The sequence below is a fragment of the Candoia aspera genome, chromosome 4, assembly GCF_035149785.1.
Source record: "Candoia aspera isolate rCanAsp1 chromosome 4, rCanAsp1.hap2, whole genome shotgun sequence".
NCBI classification, from domain to species: Eukaryota; Metazoa; Chordata; class Lepidosauria; order Squamata; family Boidae; genus Candoia; species Candoia aspera.
Genome location: NC_086156.1, coordinates 23699543 through 23716451, shown reverse-complemented (window position 1 = coordinate 23716451; position 16909 = coordinate 23699543). Strand labels below are relative to the sequence as shown.

Sequence of the window (16909 nt, the reverse complement as noted above, 5' to 3'; positions counted from 1 at the left end):
TTTATTTTAAAGAGAAAAAAAGGAGGTCCAAGTAAACAATTGCCACTACTCCATATGGTCAAGGATAAGAAAGGCCTCACATTTTTAGCACCTGACAGCCTAAACTTTTCCAAAGGATTCATTTGGGCTTGTGATATCAATTCTCTCCAAAGATTGAGCTGAGCATTTCCAAATGTTATTCAATGATGAGCTAAGTGATTCAAACTCTCTTGACTATTACAGACTGGTCATCCAAGAATAGCGCAGACGTCTACAAATTGATACACCAACTGAAAAAATGAGATGGAAGGGGACTTGATCCTGGCTAAATTACTAAAGCCAGACCTGACTGACGACCCCTGCGTTCTCCCTATTTAGTGTGTTGATCATGTTTGTCATATATCAGCATCCTAGTGTACTGTGGTTCAGGATTCTTTTTTTTTTTAAAGCTAATTTTGATGCGGTGGCGCTGCGGGTTAAACCGCTGAGCTGTTGATCGGAAGGTCGGCGGTTCGAAACCGCGCGGCGGGGTGAGCTCCCGTTGCTCGTCCCAGCTCCTGCTCACCTAGCAGTTCGAAAACATGCAAATGTGAGTAGATTAATTGGTACCGCTTCGGCGGGAAGGTAACGGCATTCCGTGAGTCATGCTGGCCACATGACCCGGAAGTGTCCTATGGACAACGCCGGCTCTAAAGGCTTAGAAACGGAGATGAGCACCGCCCCCTAGAGTCGGACACGACTGGACTTTACGTCAAGGGAAACCTTTACCTTTACCTTAATTTTGATCCAGTGAATTATTGGCCAATTAGCCTCCTAAGTATAGTTAGTAAACTCTACACTTAAACTTGTATTGGAAATTGTATGACTGGCTAACTTAGGGTAAGTTTCAGGCTGAGAAGTAAGTGCGATTTAGAGCAGGAAGCTCCATACTCAACTACTCTACAGTTCTAACAGTGGAAATCATCCAAAATGTGTCCCGTATGTCACCTTTATCAGTTCAAGAATAATGTCTGACTCAGTTCCTAGGATCCAGCTTTAGGAAAGCTGGTAACTTCGTGCTTTGATAGAGCACTCCTACTTTTTATTATAAAATTATACGAAAATATTTCAGTGCCAATCTGATACCAAGTTCCCTTTCAGCACCAATGCTTACTAAAAATGAAATGAAGCAACATACTCAAATTTTACATAAACTCCATAACCAAACTCTAGAAATGCTGATTTCCATCCACCCAATCTGACAAATTAACCTTTTGTTCCTCTTCGTGCAGGTGATGCTATCATATTCTGAAGTGGGCCTAAAAGTTAGTCTGTAGATGCTTGTATTATATTGTAGAGAGGATAGACTTGTCATCAATTGCTCTGAGACAAAGGTAGTGCCAATAAAAACTTGCTTACTGTACTCACTGGAAACAAAGCCAGCATCAAACCAAGGCCTTTAAATGCCTCAGCCTTCCACAGTTTGACGAGAACTTCTGAAAGGTGTCACTGCCAGCACAATTCTGAGGTTGTCATGCACTCCCCTCTGCAGTATTGGAAGGTAAATATAAAAAAGTACCATTGGCTGAAAGTCTTTGCCTTGTGATTCTGGAGAGGTGGAAACTACAGAACATGTTCTTCTTGCCCCTTTTATAGAGACATTTGAAACAGATTCATCCTACCTCTGATTAGCAGACATCCTGGTCACTCAGACTCGGCCTATGCCCACAAAAAATTCAGATTCACTGAGGCAAATAAAAAATTGGAAAGTCTATTCTCTGAGTTCCCCAAAACATATCCAATTGTTTGTTACACTAGAAGCTCATGAGATGTTGCCAAGTTAGATTCTAAGCTAAATAGGTTTTCACAGAGGGCTCTTTGGCCACTCTGACTCTCCTGAATAGTTTTCATTCACCTTTGAAAAAAAGCGTTAAACTCAACTATTCTGAAGTCACCAGCTCTTAGTTCAATACTTGATTCCGCTAGGACCTGAGGGAACCAATATGGAATTTAAATACCATACTTTTAATACCAATCTTCAAAGTAACTACACTACTATCCTCTCCCCCATCTTCCCGCAATTTTCTTTCAGTGTGGAAGACATTTTACCCAGCAAATTACCTAACAAACATTTTGAGTGTCAAAGAGCTTCAAGATTTGATCCTCTGCCTTCCATGATATCAGAGGGAAGATACAATAATATGCTAATCCGAGACTGCTATTTGCATGATACAGAGTCTGTTAACCATTGTTTATTGTGCAGTTCTTTTTATACAGCTTGACATGCAGACTTAATAACCACCCCGTTGATAAGGAGAAAAATAGCCTCCTTTTGGCTGACGCATCTTGAAACATCTAGGAAAGTAATCAAGTTTTGTGCAATTGCTATTGTCATTCGGAGGCCAACAGTTTTGACTTTTTAACTATTATATAACAAATGCCTTCTATATTTATTTCTTCATGCCATGGATAAGATTAATTAGTAACTAATTTCTTGTTTAATCTGTTTTTTTCATTTTTTTTTTTACCATTATTCTATTTCATATTTATTGTTCTTATATTTCTGTTTCTTTGGAATGTGTTACTTCTTTGTTATTTGGTCTTAAAGCATAAATAAGTTGTTGTTGTTGTAGTTATTATTATTATTATTGAGCATCAATAATTTTATCAATATAGACAGTAAAACAACTATTGCTAATATTCAATTTCTTTTATTTTAAAAATATGCTGTGAGACTAGCCAAGTTACATGTGATGAAGCTATCTAAACAAGAAGCTTTTCAAGAAAATTTAAAATATGAATTACAGCATTCAAGGCTCTTTGATTATCCAACTATTGCAGGTCAAGACAATGGGAGGTTTTTTGTTTTTTTTTAAAGTTATTTGATTTATAGAGCCACCTATCTCAAATCCACCACTCTGGCCAGCTATAGTTCAAGTCAAAAAAGAAAGTTCTATGGATGGATTTGTTTCAGCATATTAAATGCTTATCCTTCATCGTCAGATGCTTATTTATGTTCGTGGATCTTATACTTCTGAAACTTTCAGAAGGCGTGCAATTCCTGTAAGATACAGGTATATAGCAACCTCAGATCTATTTAATGTTTGCACAATCAGCATTTCTTTAACCTAACGTAGAGCTCTTTTACTCATTAAAACACAGAATGAAGACCTCCTGTAGGGAGATCCATACAATCAAAAATGAAATTCTATTAAGTTTAATATGACTGGGATGAGCCTGTATGGAATGTAAAACTTTGAATGAAATATGTGTTAGTTGGCCATAGTTGTTTCCATTACCATTGTTACCCCTGTTATTATTTCCATTATTATGTTATCCTGTTATTTTTATGTTCTGAAGGTGTATTGTATTGTATTATATTGTTTTGTTTTGTATTGTATTAATTATATTATATTAATTATATGACATTGTATAGTATTTTATATTTTATTTTTAATTCCCTGTTTTCATGTTTCTTCAAAATGTAAGTAATTTGGTGTCACTCTTGTGAACTGCATGATCATATAAATCAAATAAGCAGACAAAACAATGTATTCACTTTAATAATTAAAAGCACTATAAATCTGGAACAGTTCCAAGTAGACACAAGACTACAGAAGGAATTATAGCAATTGTTCAAACAGCATACTTTACGTTGAAAGTGGCTGATGGTTGATAATTGACACTTTCAGTACTGTGATCTTAACTAGTTCTTTTATATTCTCGTTACTTCAGTATAGAGAAATGGAATTTTAACACTGGAATGCTAGTCACATAATGCATGTAATATTAAAGTGATTTCTTAAGACATTTAATTTTTATATAATAAAACTGTGTTACATTTACAGTGAATCCTCAACTATAATGAATTAAACATAATGGATTAACCTTCTTTTGGAAACCAACATTTGATGACAACTACATTTCAAAGACAGGATCATGTACTTCAGAGAAAGTGAAAAATCTTTCCCTTGAAAAGTATTGTTGTTGTTTATTCGTTTAGTCGCTTCCGACTCTTCGTGACTTCATGGACCAGCCGACGCCAGAGTTTCCTGTCGGTCGTCAACACCCTCAGCTCCCTCAGCAACGAGTCCGTCACCTCTAGAATATCATCCATCCATCTTGCCCTTGGTCGGCCCCTCTTCCTTTTGCCTTCCACTCTCCCTAGCATCAGCATCTTCTCCAGGGTGTCCTGTCTTCTCATTATGTGGCCAAAGTATTTCAGTTTTGCCTTTAATATCATTCCCTCAAGTGAGCAGTCTGGCTTTATTTCCTGGAGGATGGACTGGTTGGATCTTCTGGCAGTCCAAGGCACTCTCAGAATTTTCCTCCAACGCCACAGTTCAAAAGCATCGATCTTCCTTCGCTCAGCCTTCCTTATGGTCCAGCTCTCGCAGCCATATGTTACTACAGGGAACACCATTGCTTTAACTATGCGGGCCTTTGTTGTCAGTGTGATGTCTCTGCTCTTAACTATTTTATCGAGATTTGTCATTGCTCTTCTTCCAAGGATTAAGCGTCTTCTGATTTCCTGACTGCAGTCAGCATCTGCAGTAATCTTTGCACCTAGGAATACAAAGTCTTTCACTGCTTCTACATTTTCTCCCTCTATTTGCCAGTTATCAATCAAGCTGGTTGCCATAATCTTGGTTTTTTTGAGGTTTAGCTGCAAACCAGCTTTTGCACTTTCTTCTTTCACCTTCATCATAAGGCTCCTCAGTTCCTCTTCACTTTCAGCCCTCAAAGTGGTATCATCTGCATATCTGAGATTGTTAATGTTTCTTCCAGTGATTTTAACTCCAGCCTTGGATTCCTCAAGGCCAGCTTGTCGCATGATGTGTTCTGCATACAAGTTGAATAGGTAGGGTGAGAGTATACAGCCCTGCCGTACTCCTTTCCCAATCTTAAACCAGTCCGTTGTTCCGTGGTCTGTTCTTACTGTTGCTACTTGGTCGTTATACAGATTCTTCAGGAGGCAGACAAGATGACTTAGTATCCCCATACCACTAAGAACTTGCCACAATTTGTTATGGTCCACACAGTCAAAGGCTTTAGAATAGTCAATAAAACAGAAATAGATGTTTTTCTGAAACTCCCTGGCTTTTTCCATTATCCAGCGGATATTGGCAATTTGGTCTCTAGTTCCTCTGCCTTTTCTAAACCCAGCTTGTACATCTGGCAATTCTCGCTCCATGAACTGCTGAAGTCTACCTTGCAGCATCTTGAGCATTACCTTACTGGCATGTGAAATGAGTGCCACTGTTCGATAGTTTGAACATTCTTTAGTGTTTCCCTTTTTTGGTATGGGGATATAAGTTGATTTTTTCCAATCTGATGGCCATTCTTGTGTTTTCCAAATTTGCTGGCATATAGCATGCATTACCTTGACAGCATCATCTTGCAAGATTTTGAACAGTTCAGCTGGGATGCCGTCGTCTCCTGCTGCCTTGTTATTAGCAATGCTTCTTAAGGCCCACTCAACCTCACTCTTCAGGATGTCTGGCTCTAGCTCACTGACCACACCGTCAAAGCTATCCCCGATATTGTTACCCTTCCTATACAGGTCTTCTGTATATTCTTGCCACCTTTTCTTGATCTCTTCTGCTTCTGTTAGGTCCTTGCCCTCTTTGTTTTTGATCATACCCATTTTTGCCTGGAATTTACCTCCAATGTTTCTAATTTTCTGGAAGAGGTCTCTTGTCCTTCCTATTCTATTGTCTTCTTCCACTTCCACGCATTGCTTGTTTAAAAATAATTCCTTATCTCTTCTGGCTAACCTCTGGAATTTTGCATTTAATTGGGCATATCTCCCCCTATCACTCTTGCCTTTTGCTTTCCTTCTTTCTTGGGCTACTTCTAGTGTCTCAGCAGACAGCCATTTTGCCTTCTTGGTTTTCTCTTTCTTTGGGATGTATTTTGTTGCCGCCTCCTGAACAACACTGCCAACTTCTGTCCAGAGTTCTTCCGGGACCCTATCTACTAAGTCCAGTCCCTTAAATCTATTCTTCACCTCCACTGCATATTCCTTAGGAATATTAGTGAGCTCATATCTAGCTGATCTGTGGGTCTTCCCTAATCTCTTTAGTCTGATCCTAAATTGTGCAAGAAGAAGTTCGTGATCGGAACTACAGTCAGCTCCAGGTCTTGTTTTTACCGACTGTACAGATGTCCGCCACCTTTGGCTGCAAAGGATGTAATCAATCTGATTTCGGTGTTGTCCATCTGGTGAAGTCCATGTATAAAGCCGTCTCTTAGGTTGTTGGAAGAGAGTGTTTGTTATGCAGAGTGAATTGTCTTGGCAAAATTCTATCAGCCTATGTCCTGCTTCATTTTGTTCTCCCAGGCCATACTTACCTGTAATTCCAGGTGTCATTTGACTGCCCACCTTAGCATTCCAGTCTCCTGTGATGAAAATAACATCTCTTTTAGGCGTGTTGTCCAGTAGGTGCTGCAGATCCTCATAGAACTGCTCTACTTCAGCTTCTTCAGCATTTGTGGTTGGGGCGTATATTTGGATCACTGTGATGTTAGATGGCTTGCCCTGAATTCGAATTGAGATCATTCTGTCGTTTTTTGGGTTGTATCCAAGCACTGCTTTAGCCACTTTACTATTAATTATGAAGGCTACTCCATTTCTTCTGTGGTCCTCTTGTCCACAGTAGTAGATCTGGTGGTCATTTGATGTGAAGTGGCCCATTCCAGTCCATTTCAGTTCATTGACGCCCAGAATGTCTATCTTTAATCTTGACATCTCACCAATAACCACATCCAATTTGCCCTGGCTCATAGATCTTACATTCCAGGTTCCAATGGTGTGTTGATCCTTAGAACATCGGATTCGCCGTTCACCACCAGCACCGTCGGCCGCTAGCCGTCCTTTCGGCTTTGAGCTAGCTGCGTCATCACGTCTGGGGCTAGTTGAGCTCATCCTCTGTTCCTCCCCAGTAGCATTTTGACCGTCTTCCGACCTGGGGGTCTCATCTTCCGATGGTATACCGACATATCTCTGGTTGTACTGATCCATTTAGTTTTCACGGCAAGAATACTGGGGTGGGTTGCCATTACCTTCCCCAGGGATCACATTTAGTCTGACCTCTCTGTCATGACCTTCCCGTCTTGGGTGGTCCTTCACGGTTTAGCTCATGGCATCATTGAGGTGCTCAAGCTCCAGCACCACGACAAGGTAACGATCCTTTGCTGAAGTTGAAAAGTATAGCTATGCTATTTTGAATTCCTTTTTTGGAAACATAGCAGGATTTAAGAAATAATAAGATCAATATTTTCCATAGTGGATCTACAAAACAGCTCAGCTTTCCCCCAGTTTAGCGCCCTTTCATGTATTGGACATACTGTAAGCTCACAAAATTCATAGCTAGAATGCCCAACAATAAATGGCTAATTAGTTGGAGCTGAACGCTCCTTGTTAGCCTCTCTCCTCACGCACTACTTCAGAGTTTAGCTCCTCTTTTAATGGAATCCACATTTCTTCCCTTATCCAGTAACATCAGTTAATATCTCTGGAACATGCTGACCACATTGTTCATTTTTTTAAAAAATCAAGTAACTTCACATTATCTCTTAAAATGTTCTCTTTAGTATACTTTCTTCAGTGACTTTAATTAATGGATGAGCTATCATTCTTGGAACACTGCCAAATTAAAATTATCCTGGATTTGGATTCTATTTCACAGCAGCAGTTCCGTGAACAGAATACTCTTAACATGAACTCCCACTGGCATTTTGACACCTCCACAAGTGCATACATGCTGTTGTGTACACCTGATACCAGTTCCTATATAAGCCAGCCACAGAAAACAGATTTGTTTTATTTCATCATAACTCCCACACATTAGAGTGGTTTTGATTTTTAAGTAGCAATCCTCCTCCTCCAAGGACTATAACCATATAATTTGAGAAACAGAAAGGCTCTTCAGAATCAACAAGAAGTTGGAAAGAAGATGTCTGCTGCAATTACAAAAAGAGGGAAGAGATAATTGAGCGCTATAAAAAAGCATACCTTCTCTGATAGCCGTAAATGGAGTACCTTCTTCTTCTTGAAGTCTTATCACTTTCAGTGCCACTAACTTTCCATTTACCCTGGAATAAAAAGAACAAAATACAATTTTCTCAGCACTTTGATAGACTTTTCTATTTGCAGCACACTAGCTTCTTATGATTAAGACTCTGACTGTTACCATCCACAAAAACAGCACATTATCACTTTTTAAGCTAAATTTTAAAATGTAACCTTGGGTATTTATTCCAATTATCCTGTGACATCTTATTTGATGGTTTAAACTTAAATGGACGTTTATCACTTATTACCAAAAAAAAAATAGAAATAATGTCTATGTAGGCTTTTATAGTTCTCAGCAAGCCTATTCTCCAAACTACTGAATTAAGATGAAACAGATGTATGAATTATAGTTGCTTTGTCGGTGCAATTAAACTATGGCTCATGGCTCATCCTGGCCAACTTTAAATCAGCAACATCCATCAATAACTATATTTAATTATAATTTTTGCCATTTCCTGAGAATGGAACGAATCTGCCTGCCTCTTTTATTCTTGGTAATGTTTCAGAATATATTATTTTATTGTTTTTTTTTCTATTTTGTTTTCTGTTTATATCCTATGTAACTTCTACTTAATGTTACATTGTTTCCAAAAAAGAACTGGTATGGCCATTATGCTGCTTTTCTATATTTTGAACTTTTAGATTCCTCACTAGTGAATAAGGCAAAAGCAAAGGATATTTTTAGTTGTAATCACCATGTATTTGTGTTCTAAACAATTTTAGGTTGCTTTATGGCACAGTGTGCCTATGCTGTGTTATTCCCTTATCTATAGCTATTTCTATAAAACCATTTTTATGTAATTTAGGAAAAGCTTCAAGCTTCAAATGAAAATATACTATTTTGGAATACGTATATGTATATGTATATGATCCTGTGGGACTTCCAGATCCAGAAAGACAGGCAGGTACTGGCCAATAAACCGGACATCGTGGTAATAGACAAGGGCCAGAAGACAGTGGTGGTGATAGATGTGGCAATACCAAGTGACAGCAACATCAGTAAGAAGGAGTATGAGAAACTGGAGAAATACCAGGGGCTGAAGGAGAAACTAGAGAGGATGTGGAAAGTGAAGGCCAAAGTGGTCCCAGTGGCGGTAGGGGCACTTGGGGCTGTGACCCCCAAGCTGGGAGAGTGGCTCCAACAGATCCCAGGAACAACATCAGAGATCCCTGTCCAGAAGAGTACAGTGCTAGGAACAGCTAAGATAATGCACAGAACCCTCAAACTCCCAGGCCTCTGGTAGAGGACCCAAGGTTGAGAAAGACACATACCACCCATATGGGTGAGCAGGGGAATGAATGAATGAATGAATGAATATATACACACACACACACACATCCTTTCACTCTGTAATAAATGTGTTTAAAACAGACTTTAAAAAAAGATATGTGTTATTTGATCTGGTAGAATAATACCTTCTCCAACCTGTATCAGCCTGACTTACTAGATTATTGAGAGATAAATTTCTCTTCCAGGAAACGAGAGAGCTGAAACTGGAACGTGCTGCTTCTCAGTGGCAGTGCTGGTGCTGCAGAACAGCCCCCCTGTGCAAGTCAAGCTAGTCCCCCTCCCTGATGGCTTTAAGGTTGCCAAAAAATGCATCTCCCAGAGAGTGTTCAGTGAAGCTTGCCTACTGCATCATCTTTTACTTTTACTTTTTGTTATTTTTATTGTTCGGCTATATAGACGTCATTAATTTTATAAATAAATAAAGTAGCTGGATACCGTAGTAGTTAGTAGTTAGAGTGCTGCCTTCTGATGTGGGAAACCGGGGTTCAAATCCCGGCAGGTACCTACTTTACCACTAGGGGTCCTTGGACAAAACCCCCTTAACCTGCCTACCTTGAATATGAGAGTGACACAAACTAAGAGAGTTATGCTGGCTTGGACGTCGCCCAAATTAACAAGGTCCACACCAGATGTTGGGGAACTAGGACAATCTGACGATAAGTGGGCTACTGGAACAAACCATACATGGACAAGACAAGAGAACCTGGAATTGATGGAATGCTAACACAACAGTAGACCTAATGAAAGAGGATGTAAGAAACATACAAGGGAACTATGGATAGACAGAAGACCTACATCCATATTAATTGAGAAACAGCTAGTTACCCAACTCTTCAACATAGTGTAAAGGAAGCTGCTCTCACAACTTGAGATAGACTAACTACACACTATATCCTGAACTCAAGAAGACCCAGAAGAACAACTGGCCACAGCCAACACCTGAAGCTGGAATGTCATTGCCATCCACCCAACCCTATTACAGAGCACAGCAGCTGATACAAGGCATAAGATCATGGGTAAACTAGCTACAGTCAACCATCAAGACCGATTACCAAGGCTCAGTGGAGAAATACCATCAGATAGTATGCTACAAGATGCCAATAGAGCCCTCATGACAATCCCTACTACCACCATAACTCAAACCAATGAACTTATATACACTACAACCACTGTAATCCTGGACGTGCTTGGCTACATGATCAAGGAAAATGGCAGTACATATCCCCCCACCCCAGAAAATGAAATTGGAGGCTAAGATCAAGGCAACTCGGAGAGAAGTTAATCAGTTGGTGGAAAAACAGAAGGGTGTGGAGATTAAGGATAAGACAATGCCTGACTCCATCTGAAGCCCCAGACACTGCTAAACAAAGGCTCATACCACTGGCTACCAGGCTAATGAGATACACTAGAGAAGCAGAGGCCAAGAAGATAAACGCCCTGTTCTCCAAAGAACCATCCAAGGTATACTCCCAGCTGCAGTGCAACAACATAGTAACAGCAGAGCCACCAACAGCAGAAACTGAACAGTACTGGAAGAACGTATGGGAGAAAGAAAAGACACATAACACCAGTGCAAAGTGGCTACAGGACCTGAGAGCAGACCACAGCAATTTCCCAGAAAAGGAATCAGTCACCATCACAGTAGCAGACATCCAACAGCAGGTCAAGAACTTGAAGAGCAGGACAGCACCTGGCATGGACATGATCCACACCTACTGGCTAAAGAAACTAACAGTAGTGCGGTTTCTTTAGTGAACACCTAGCAGCACAGATTAACCGGCTGCTAGCAGCAGGCTCCCACCCACACTGGCTAACATAAGGAAGGACAGTGCTGATCATGAAAGACCCCCACAATGGAACAGCACTGTCCCACTACCAACCAATAACCTGCCTTCCCACAACATGGAAGGTCCTATCAGGCATCATAACCACCAAGCTACAGGACCATATGGACCAGTACATGAGCACAGCTCAGAAGGGCATTGGGAACAACACCAGAGGCTCAAAACACCAGTTGCTCATAGATAGAGCAGTCGCCCAAGACTCACAGTCTAGACAGACCAATCTGAGCACAGCCTGGATTGACTACAGGAAAGCCTACAACTCAACACCACACACATGGATCTGTGAATACCTGGTGCTATACAAAGTCAACAGGACACTTGGGACCTTCCTCAAGAACTCAATGGGTCTGTGGAAGACAACACTGGAAGTAAATTCAATACAGCTTGCACAAGTGGCCACAAGTGCAGCATATACTAAGGTGATGCACTGCCTCCACTGCTGTTCTGCATAGGCCTGAACCCCCTCAACCAGATAATCACAAGGACTGGATATGGATACAAGTTCAAGAGTGGAACTACCATCAGCCACCTCCTCTACATGGATGACATCAAGCTGTATGCTAAGAGTGAACAAGACATCGACTTGATGATCCACCTGACACGGATTTACAGCGAGGACATTGGGGTGTCATTCGGACTGGAGAAGTATGGCTGGATGGTAGTAAAGAGAGGGAAGGTAGTTAAGATGGGGTGGAACTAGCAGCAGGCCACATAGCAGACATACAGTCTGCTACAATACAGCTACAAGTACCTTGGTATTTCACAGTCACAGGGGAACCATGATGAGGAGGCAAGGAAGACAGCAATATCCAAGTACCACTGAAGGATAAGACAGGTCCTGAAGAGCCAGCTCAATGGGAAGAACAAGATCCACACCATAAACACATATACCCTGCCAGTCATCACCCTGCCAGTATAGTGAGCTGGCCAGAGGAGGACATGGAGGCTGCTGATGTGAAGACCCAGAAGCTCCTCACAATGTACAGAGGTACCCCAAGTCCAACACACAGAAACTACACTGGCCAGAAATAGGGCAGGCGGGGTCTGGTGAGTGTCAAAGCCATTGTCCTGGATGAAACCCAGAGCATCCAGGAGTACATTAGTAAAATGGCACCCAAAGATGAACTGCTGAGAGAATGCCTGAGGTAGTAGCAGACATGGAAGGAAGATTAAGCAGAGGAAGTACCATGGCAAAACAGGACCCTGCATGGGATGTACCATCAACAGATAGCTGAGGTGGCTGACATTGGGAAATCCTACCAGTGGCTGGAAAGGGCTGGACTAAAAGATAGCACTGAGGCACTAATCATAGCAGCACAAGAACAGGCACTAAGCACCAGATCCACAAAAGCAGAGGTCTACCACACTAGACAGGATCCAAGGTACAGGCTGCAGAAAGGCCTCAGAGACAGTCCAACACATAGTGGCAGGGTGTAAGATGCAGGCAGGAACACCATACACTGAACAGCACAACCAAGTAGCTGGCATTGTGTACAGGAACATCTGTGTATGGGCTAGACCCCCCCACCCAAGTCCAGATGGGAGATTCCACAGAAGGTTGTGGAGAATAACAAGACTAAGATCATGTGGGACCTAGATCCAGATGGATAGGCAGGTACTGGCCAATCAACCAGACATTGTGGTAGTAGACAAGGACCAGAAGACAACAGTCATGATAGATGTAGCAGTGCCAAGTCACAGCAACACTGGAAAGGAGTATGAGAAGCTGGAGAAGTACCAGGGCCTGAAAGAGGAACTAGAGAAGATGTGGAAAGTGAAGGCTGAAGTGGTCACAGTGGTGGTAGGACCACTTGGGGCTGTGACTTCTAAGCTGGGAAAGTGGCTTCAACAGATCCCAGGAGCAACATCAGAGCTCTCTGTTCAGAAGAGTGCAGTGCTAGGAACAGCTAAGCTACTGTGCAGAACCCTCAAACTCCCAGGCCTCTGGCAGAGGACCCGAAGTAGAGGAAGATATATACCACCCACCACAGGGGTGACAAGGGACATATATATATATTGCATATCATATAAAGCACAAAGAGTTGCATGATGGCAGTGGGATACAAATTAAATAGGCAGGCAGGCAGGCAAATAAATAAATAAATAAAATTATTTCAGATAAACACAATTATTTAGAATGTATTTTGCAGTTCCAACTGTTTCCACTGATGCAATACTAATCTTTCCATGTCTTATAAATTAATGTCACTTTCACTGTATTTTCTTACAGCCAATTCAGAAATCTTTGATGCTAATAATTAGCCATCCACCCTATTAAATCAGTTTATGCATCTATTTGGATGACATTTATAAAACGATCAGTTTCAACACCATTCAGATGGTGGTGGTGGTGGTGATGATGATGGACTGTTGATCTTATTTGAATGTGCTTTGTTGGACACAGATTTTTAAAATGTAAAACAAAATGTAAATGGGTCCCATAAAGCTTTTTGGACTATAAAATAATGGGCAGATACAGCTCAGTGTTTGTTCAGAATGAGTCTGCACAAGTAGTAGAGAGAATCCTGTGAGGGAGAAATACAAGAGGTGGCAAACAACATTATGGTAAATATTGTGTTTTGTATCTGGTAAATCAGCAAGCACCCTAGCAGCCATTTTGTGAGAACACCCACAATACATTCTCAAAATTCAAAATGTGTCTACCAGCCCCCAGGGATCAGAATTTCTTCTTTTTCTTAATATTTCTTTCAATTTTATGATTTTTATTTACAGAGTGGGAGGCTATGTGATTATTTTTTCCCTAAAATATCTATCTGGATCATAGGATTACATGTCAACATTACTCTTTTGCTGTTACACATAAGAATTATCCAACTCTCACTAATACAAATTTAAAAAATGGAAAGAGACATCCACCTGACATTTCTTTTCACTTTAGCCTACTAAAACAAGCAACTTTCAAACATTTTTCAGTCCAAGAAGCATTTTCAATCTATTAACTCCCTAACAATTAAAATTTCAACTGTTAAACTTTCAAGCAACTATATATATTTAAAATATAGATAAAGTTTTGACATTAGGTTGTTCTGGGCCTAGAAACATACTCAGTAGTAGGTTCAATTCAAGCAAATAATTTTTGCCCATAGTGTGACAATTTGACAACTTGAAATTGTCAACTAAATCAGTTTGCTTAATTAGTTAAACAAATGTTTTCTGCTGATAGAAAAATAAAATTTAGCAGGACATCATAGGGTCTACAGTATAGGAAGTTTTTCAAAAGAGTTCAATTGTAGGTTATACCTTTGGAAACATACTGACTGCAGAAGCATACGGATACATACACCTATAGTACATGGCTGAAGGAGACAAGAAAGGAGAATTTGGATGCACAGGTGAAAAAATATTGAAAATAATCATGCCAACTATCACAGGCCTTAGATTTAAGCTCATTTAGTACAACCGATTTTCAATGTGAAGTTTTACTTCAATATTGTGCCATCTCCGAGGCACAAAATTACTATTAATGCATTGTAATTAAAATGTTACTTTAATGACATCATTAAAATTATTTTTTATAAAATCTGATTTGACAAAATCTTAAACATGTGAATCTTACAAATAAACTTACTTGCTTTTCCCTTTGTACACTGTAGCATATGAACCTTCACCTAGTTTTTCCAGTTTTTCATAAGAATCGGCTTTTCCAAATTTGGGACTTGTTGGCTGCATAAGATGAAAAAAAGAAAAGAAAAAGCATATAAATGTTTATGCACTGATAACTGTAACCTCTAACAAGTATTCAACCAACCATGAAGGCCAAATGTTATTACTGAATCTAATGAGATTACACCAGAGATATTTAATGCTTGATAATTGAACACTCCAAATGGTAGGCTTATTTGATCAGTAGCCCTGTTTCAGCTGAGTCAGACTTCCAAAGGGCTTAACTCGTAGAACAACAAAATTTGGATCTCTTGCATATTAGCCAATGCTACCAAATAAATTAACAAAATATAGTATCTTGTACTCAGGAAATCCAAAACTTTAAGGAGCCTTTCTTAGGAAAGGAATTGAATTTAACCTTTTACTGTACAAAATGCAATTATTCTCATTTTGTTCTGACCATACCTATATATATAAGTTTAAAGCTGGTGATGGAATAGCTTAATAAATAAGATCTCACTGATATAAACATTTTTCCTTATTATTTTACAGCTTGCTTGCCTACACTTCATCAAAGCAATCAGCCCACTAACTCAGAAATGTAACAACTTTTAAGACCATACTGCAGCTCTTTTCAAGCTATCATTCAGCATCCATTCCAGGTCAAATTATGCATCAAATGTGTAACACAAAAATTGAAGATTCTAATGCCTCTGGTATTCTTTTTTCCTTTCTTCAGATTAAAATAAAAATATGATTAATTGGATTTCTAAACATTTCTATTGTTAACCTAAGTTAAATAAAAGTTAAATACTGATATTTCAAGATTAACAGTTAAGTAAACTGAAACCTGTTTTTAATTTTATCACTAACTTCTTATAAGTGTAGTTAACTAAAGAAGAAAAGTTTAGGAGGCACAGACTGAGGATTGTCACATTTAAATTCCCCAAACCACATTTAAATTCCTATAATCTATCAGCTTATTATAGAGGTTATTTCTAATTATACAAATCACGTGCTGGATAAAGAACTTGCAATTTTGTATTAATTGCAAATTAATTTCCTCCTCCTAATTATTTCTTCCAAAGATACTTTGGAGGAATGAAGAGATAGGTGGGTATCCTTAGATAATAGGTCATGTAATTTGTAACTGAACCCTTAATGATTAAATAAAAGTAATTCTACATTGTAAGAAATTTAATAAACTTTAAATAAGAAGTCACTAACTTGATGCAAATTTCCCAATAGCCTTTAGAATATAGCTATTACAGCACTGCTGTAAGGATTGAAGCTGGCAAGAGAGAACCATGATGCTCAGGCCAAACAGAAACATTATGTAAATATGTAAGAGAGTTCCCAATTCTCAAAACTGAGAAAATTGGATGAACGGATGGGAGGAAAAGGTCCGTAATTTAAACCCTGTGGCTGACATATAAAGCTTGATTCTCATGTTCTGCAGTAAGCAAATCATTCGCATATATATATATGACATTCTTCTTCTCTGCAATAAAGCAACTCATCCAGCTATGCTTAATCTATGAAGCTTCTGCTGTTTGCTAGGTAATGAGTATGGGGTTGAATTTCTTTCTCAGTTGGAAAGCAAAGATATACTTTCATGCTTGGAGTGAAGTCTGACAGCAAGATCTGCCTAATCCAGCTCTCAAAACTATGGGGCAAGAGCTCACAATAGTTGTAATCCTTAACTCAGGGTGGCAAATGGGACTGTATCTCCCTGTAGAGAAATACAGAGATATCCATGAAGAAGGTATGCAGCAACCATTAGGAAAACATGAACTTAACCCAAAAAGACAGGAAGGGACGAGGACAAAACTCAAGGTCTGACTTTCTTTGGTATAAGAGGGTGTGAAAGAGAAATACTGTCAGGCTTTCAAGATCGTTGTCAGCCCTATGAGGTAAAACAGGTAAGGAAACAGACACTACAATAAATGCTAGAACTCTACTTTATTGGTATAGGCTATAAAAGACTTGGGAAAAGATACCCAGATGTCAGGATGTGTCTATACCTACAAAGATCAAAACTGTGCAGGCAGTGACTTTCTTGTGACTTTCTATTGAAGCAAAAGTTGAACGCTGAAGCAGCAGGATAAAAAGAAT

General features: G+C 39.6%; 1 protein-coding gene across 3 annotated transcripts in view; it reads right to left on the bottom strand.

Annotated features, from left to right (window-relative positions):
- The window catches only part of CDK14 (cyclin dependent kinase 14), a 239519-nt gene that overhangs the window by 144126 nt on the left and 78484 nt on the right, over positions 1-16909 (bottom strand). For all 3 annotated transcript variants that reach the window (XM_063303604.1, XM_063303606.1, XM_063303605.1), the window contains exons 3-4: positions 14760-14854; positions 7976-8055 (exon numbers count right to left, since the gene is read on the bottom strand). In XM_063303604.1, coding sequence (XP_063159674.1) covers positions 7976-8055; positions 14760-14854 — 175 coding nt within the window. The remainder of the gene's footprint in view (positions 1-7975; positions 8056-14759; positions 14855-16909) is intronic.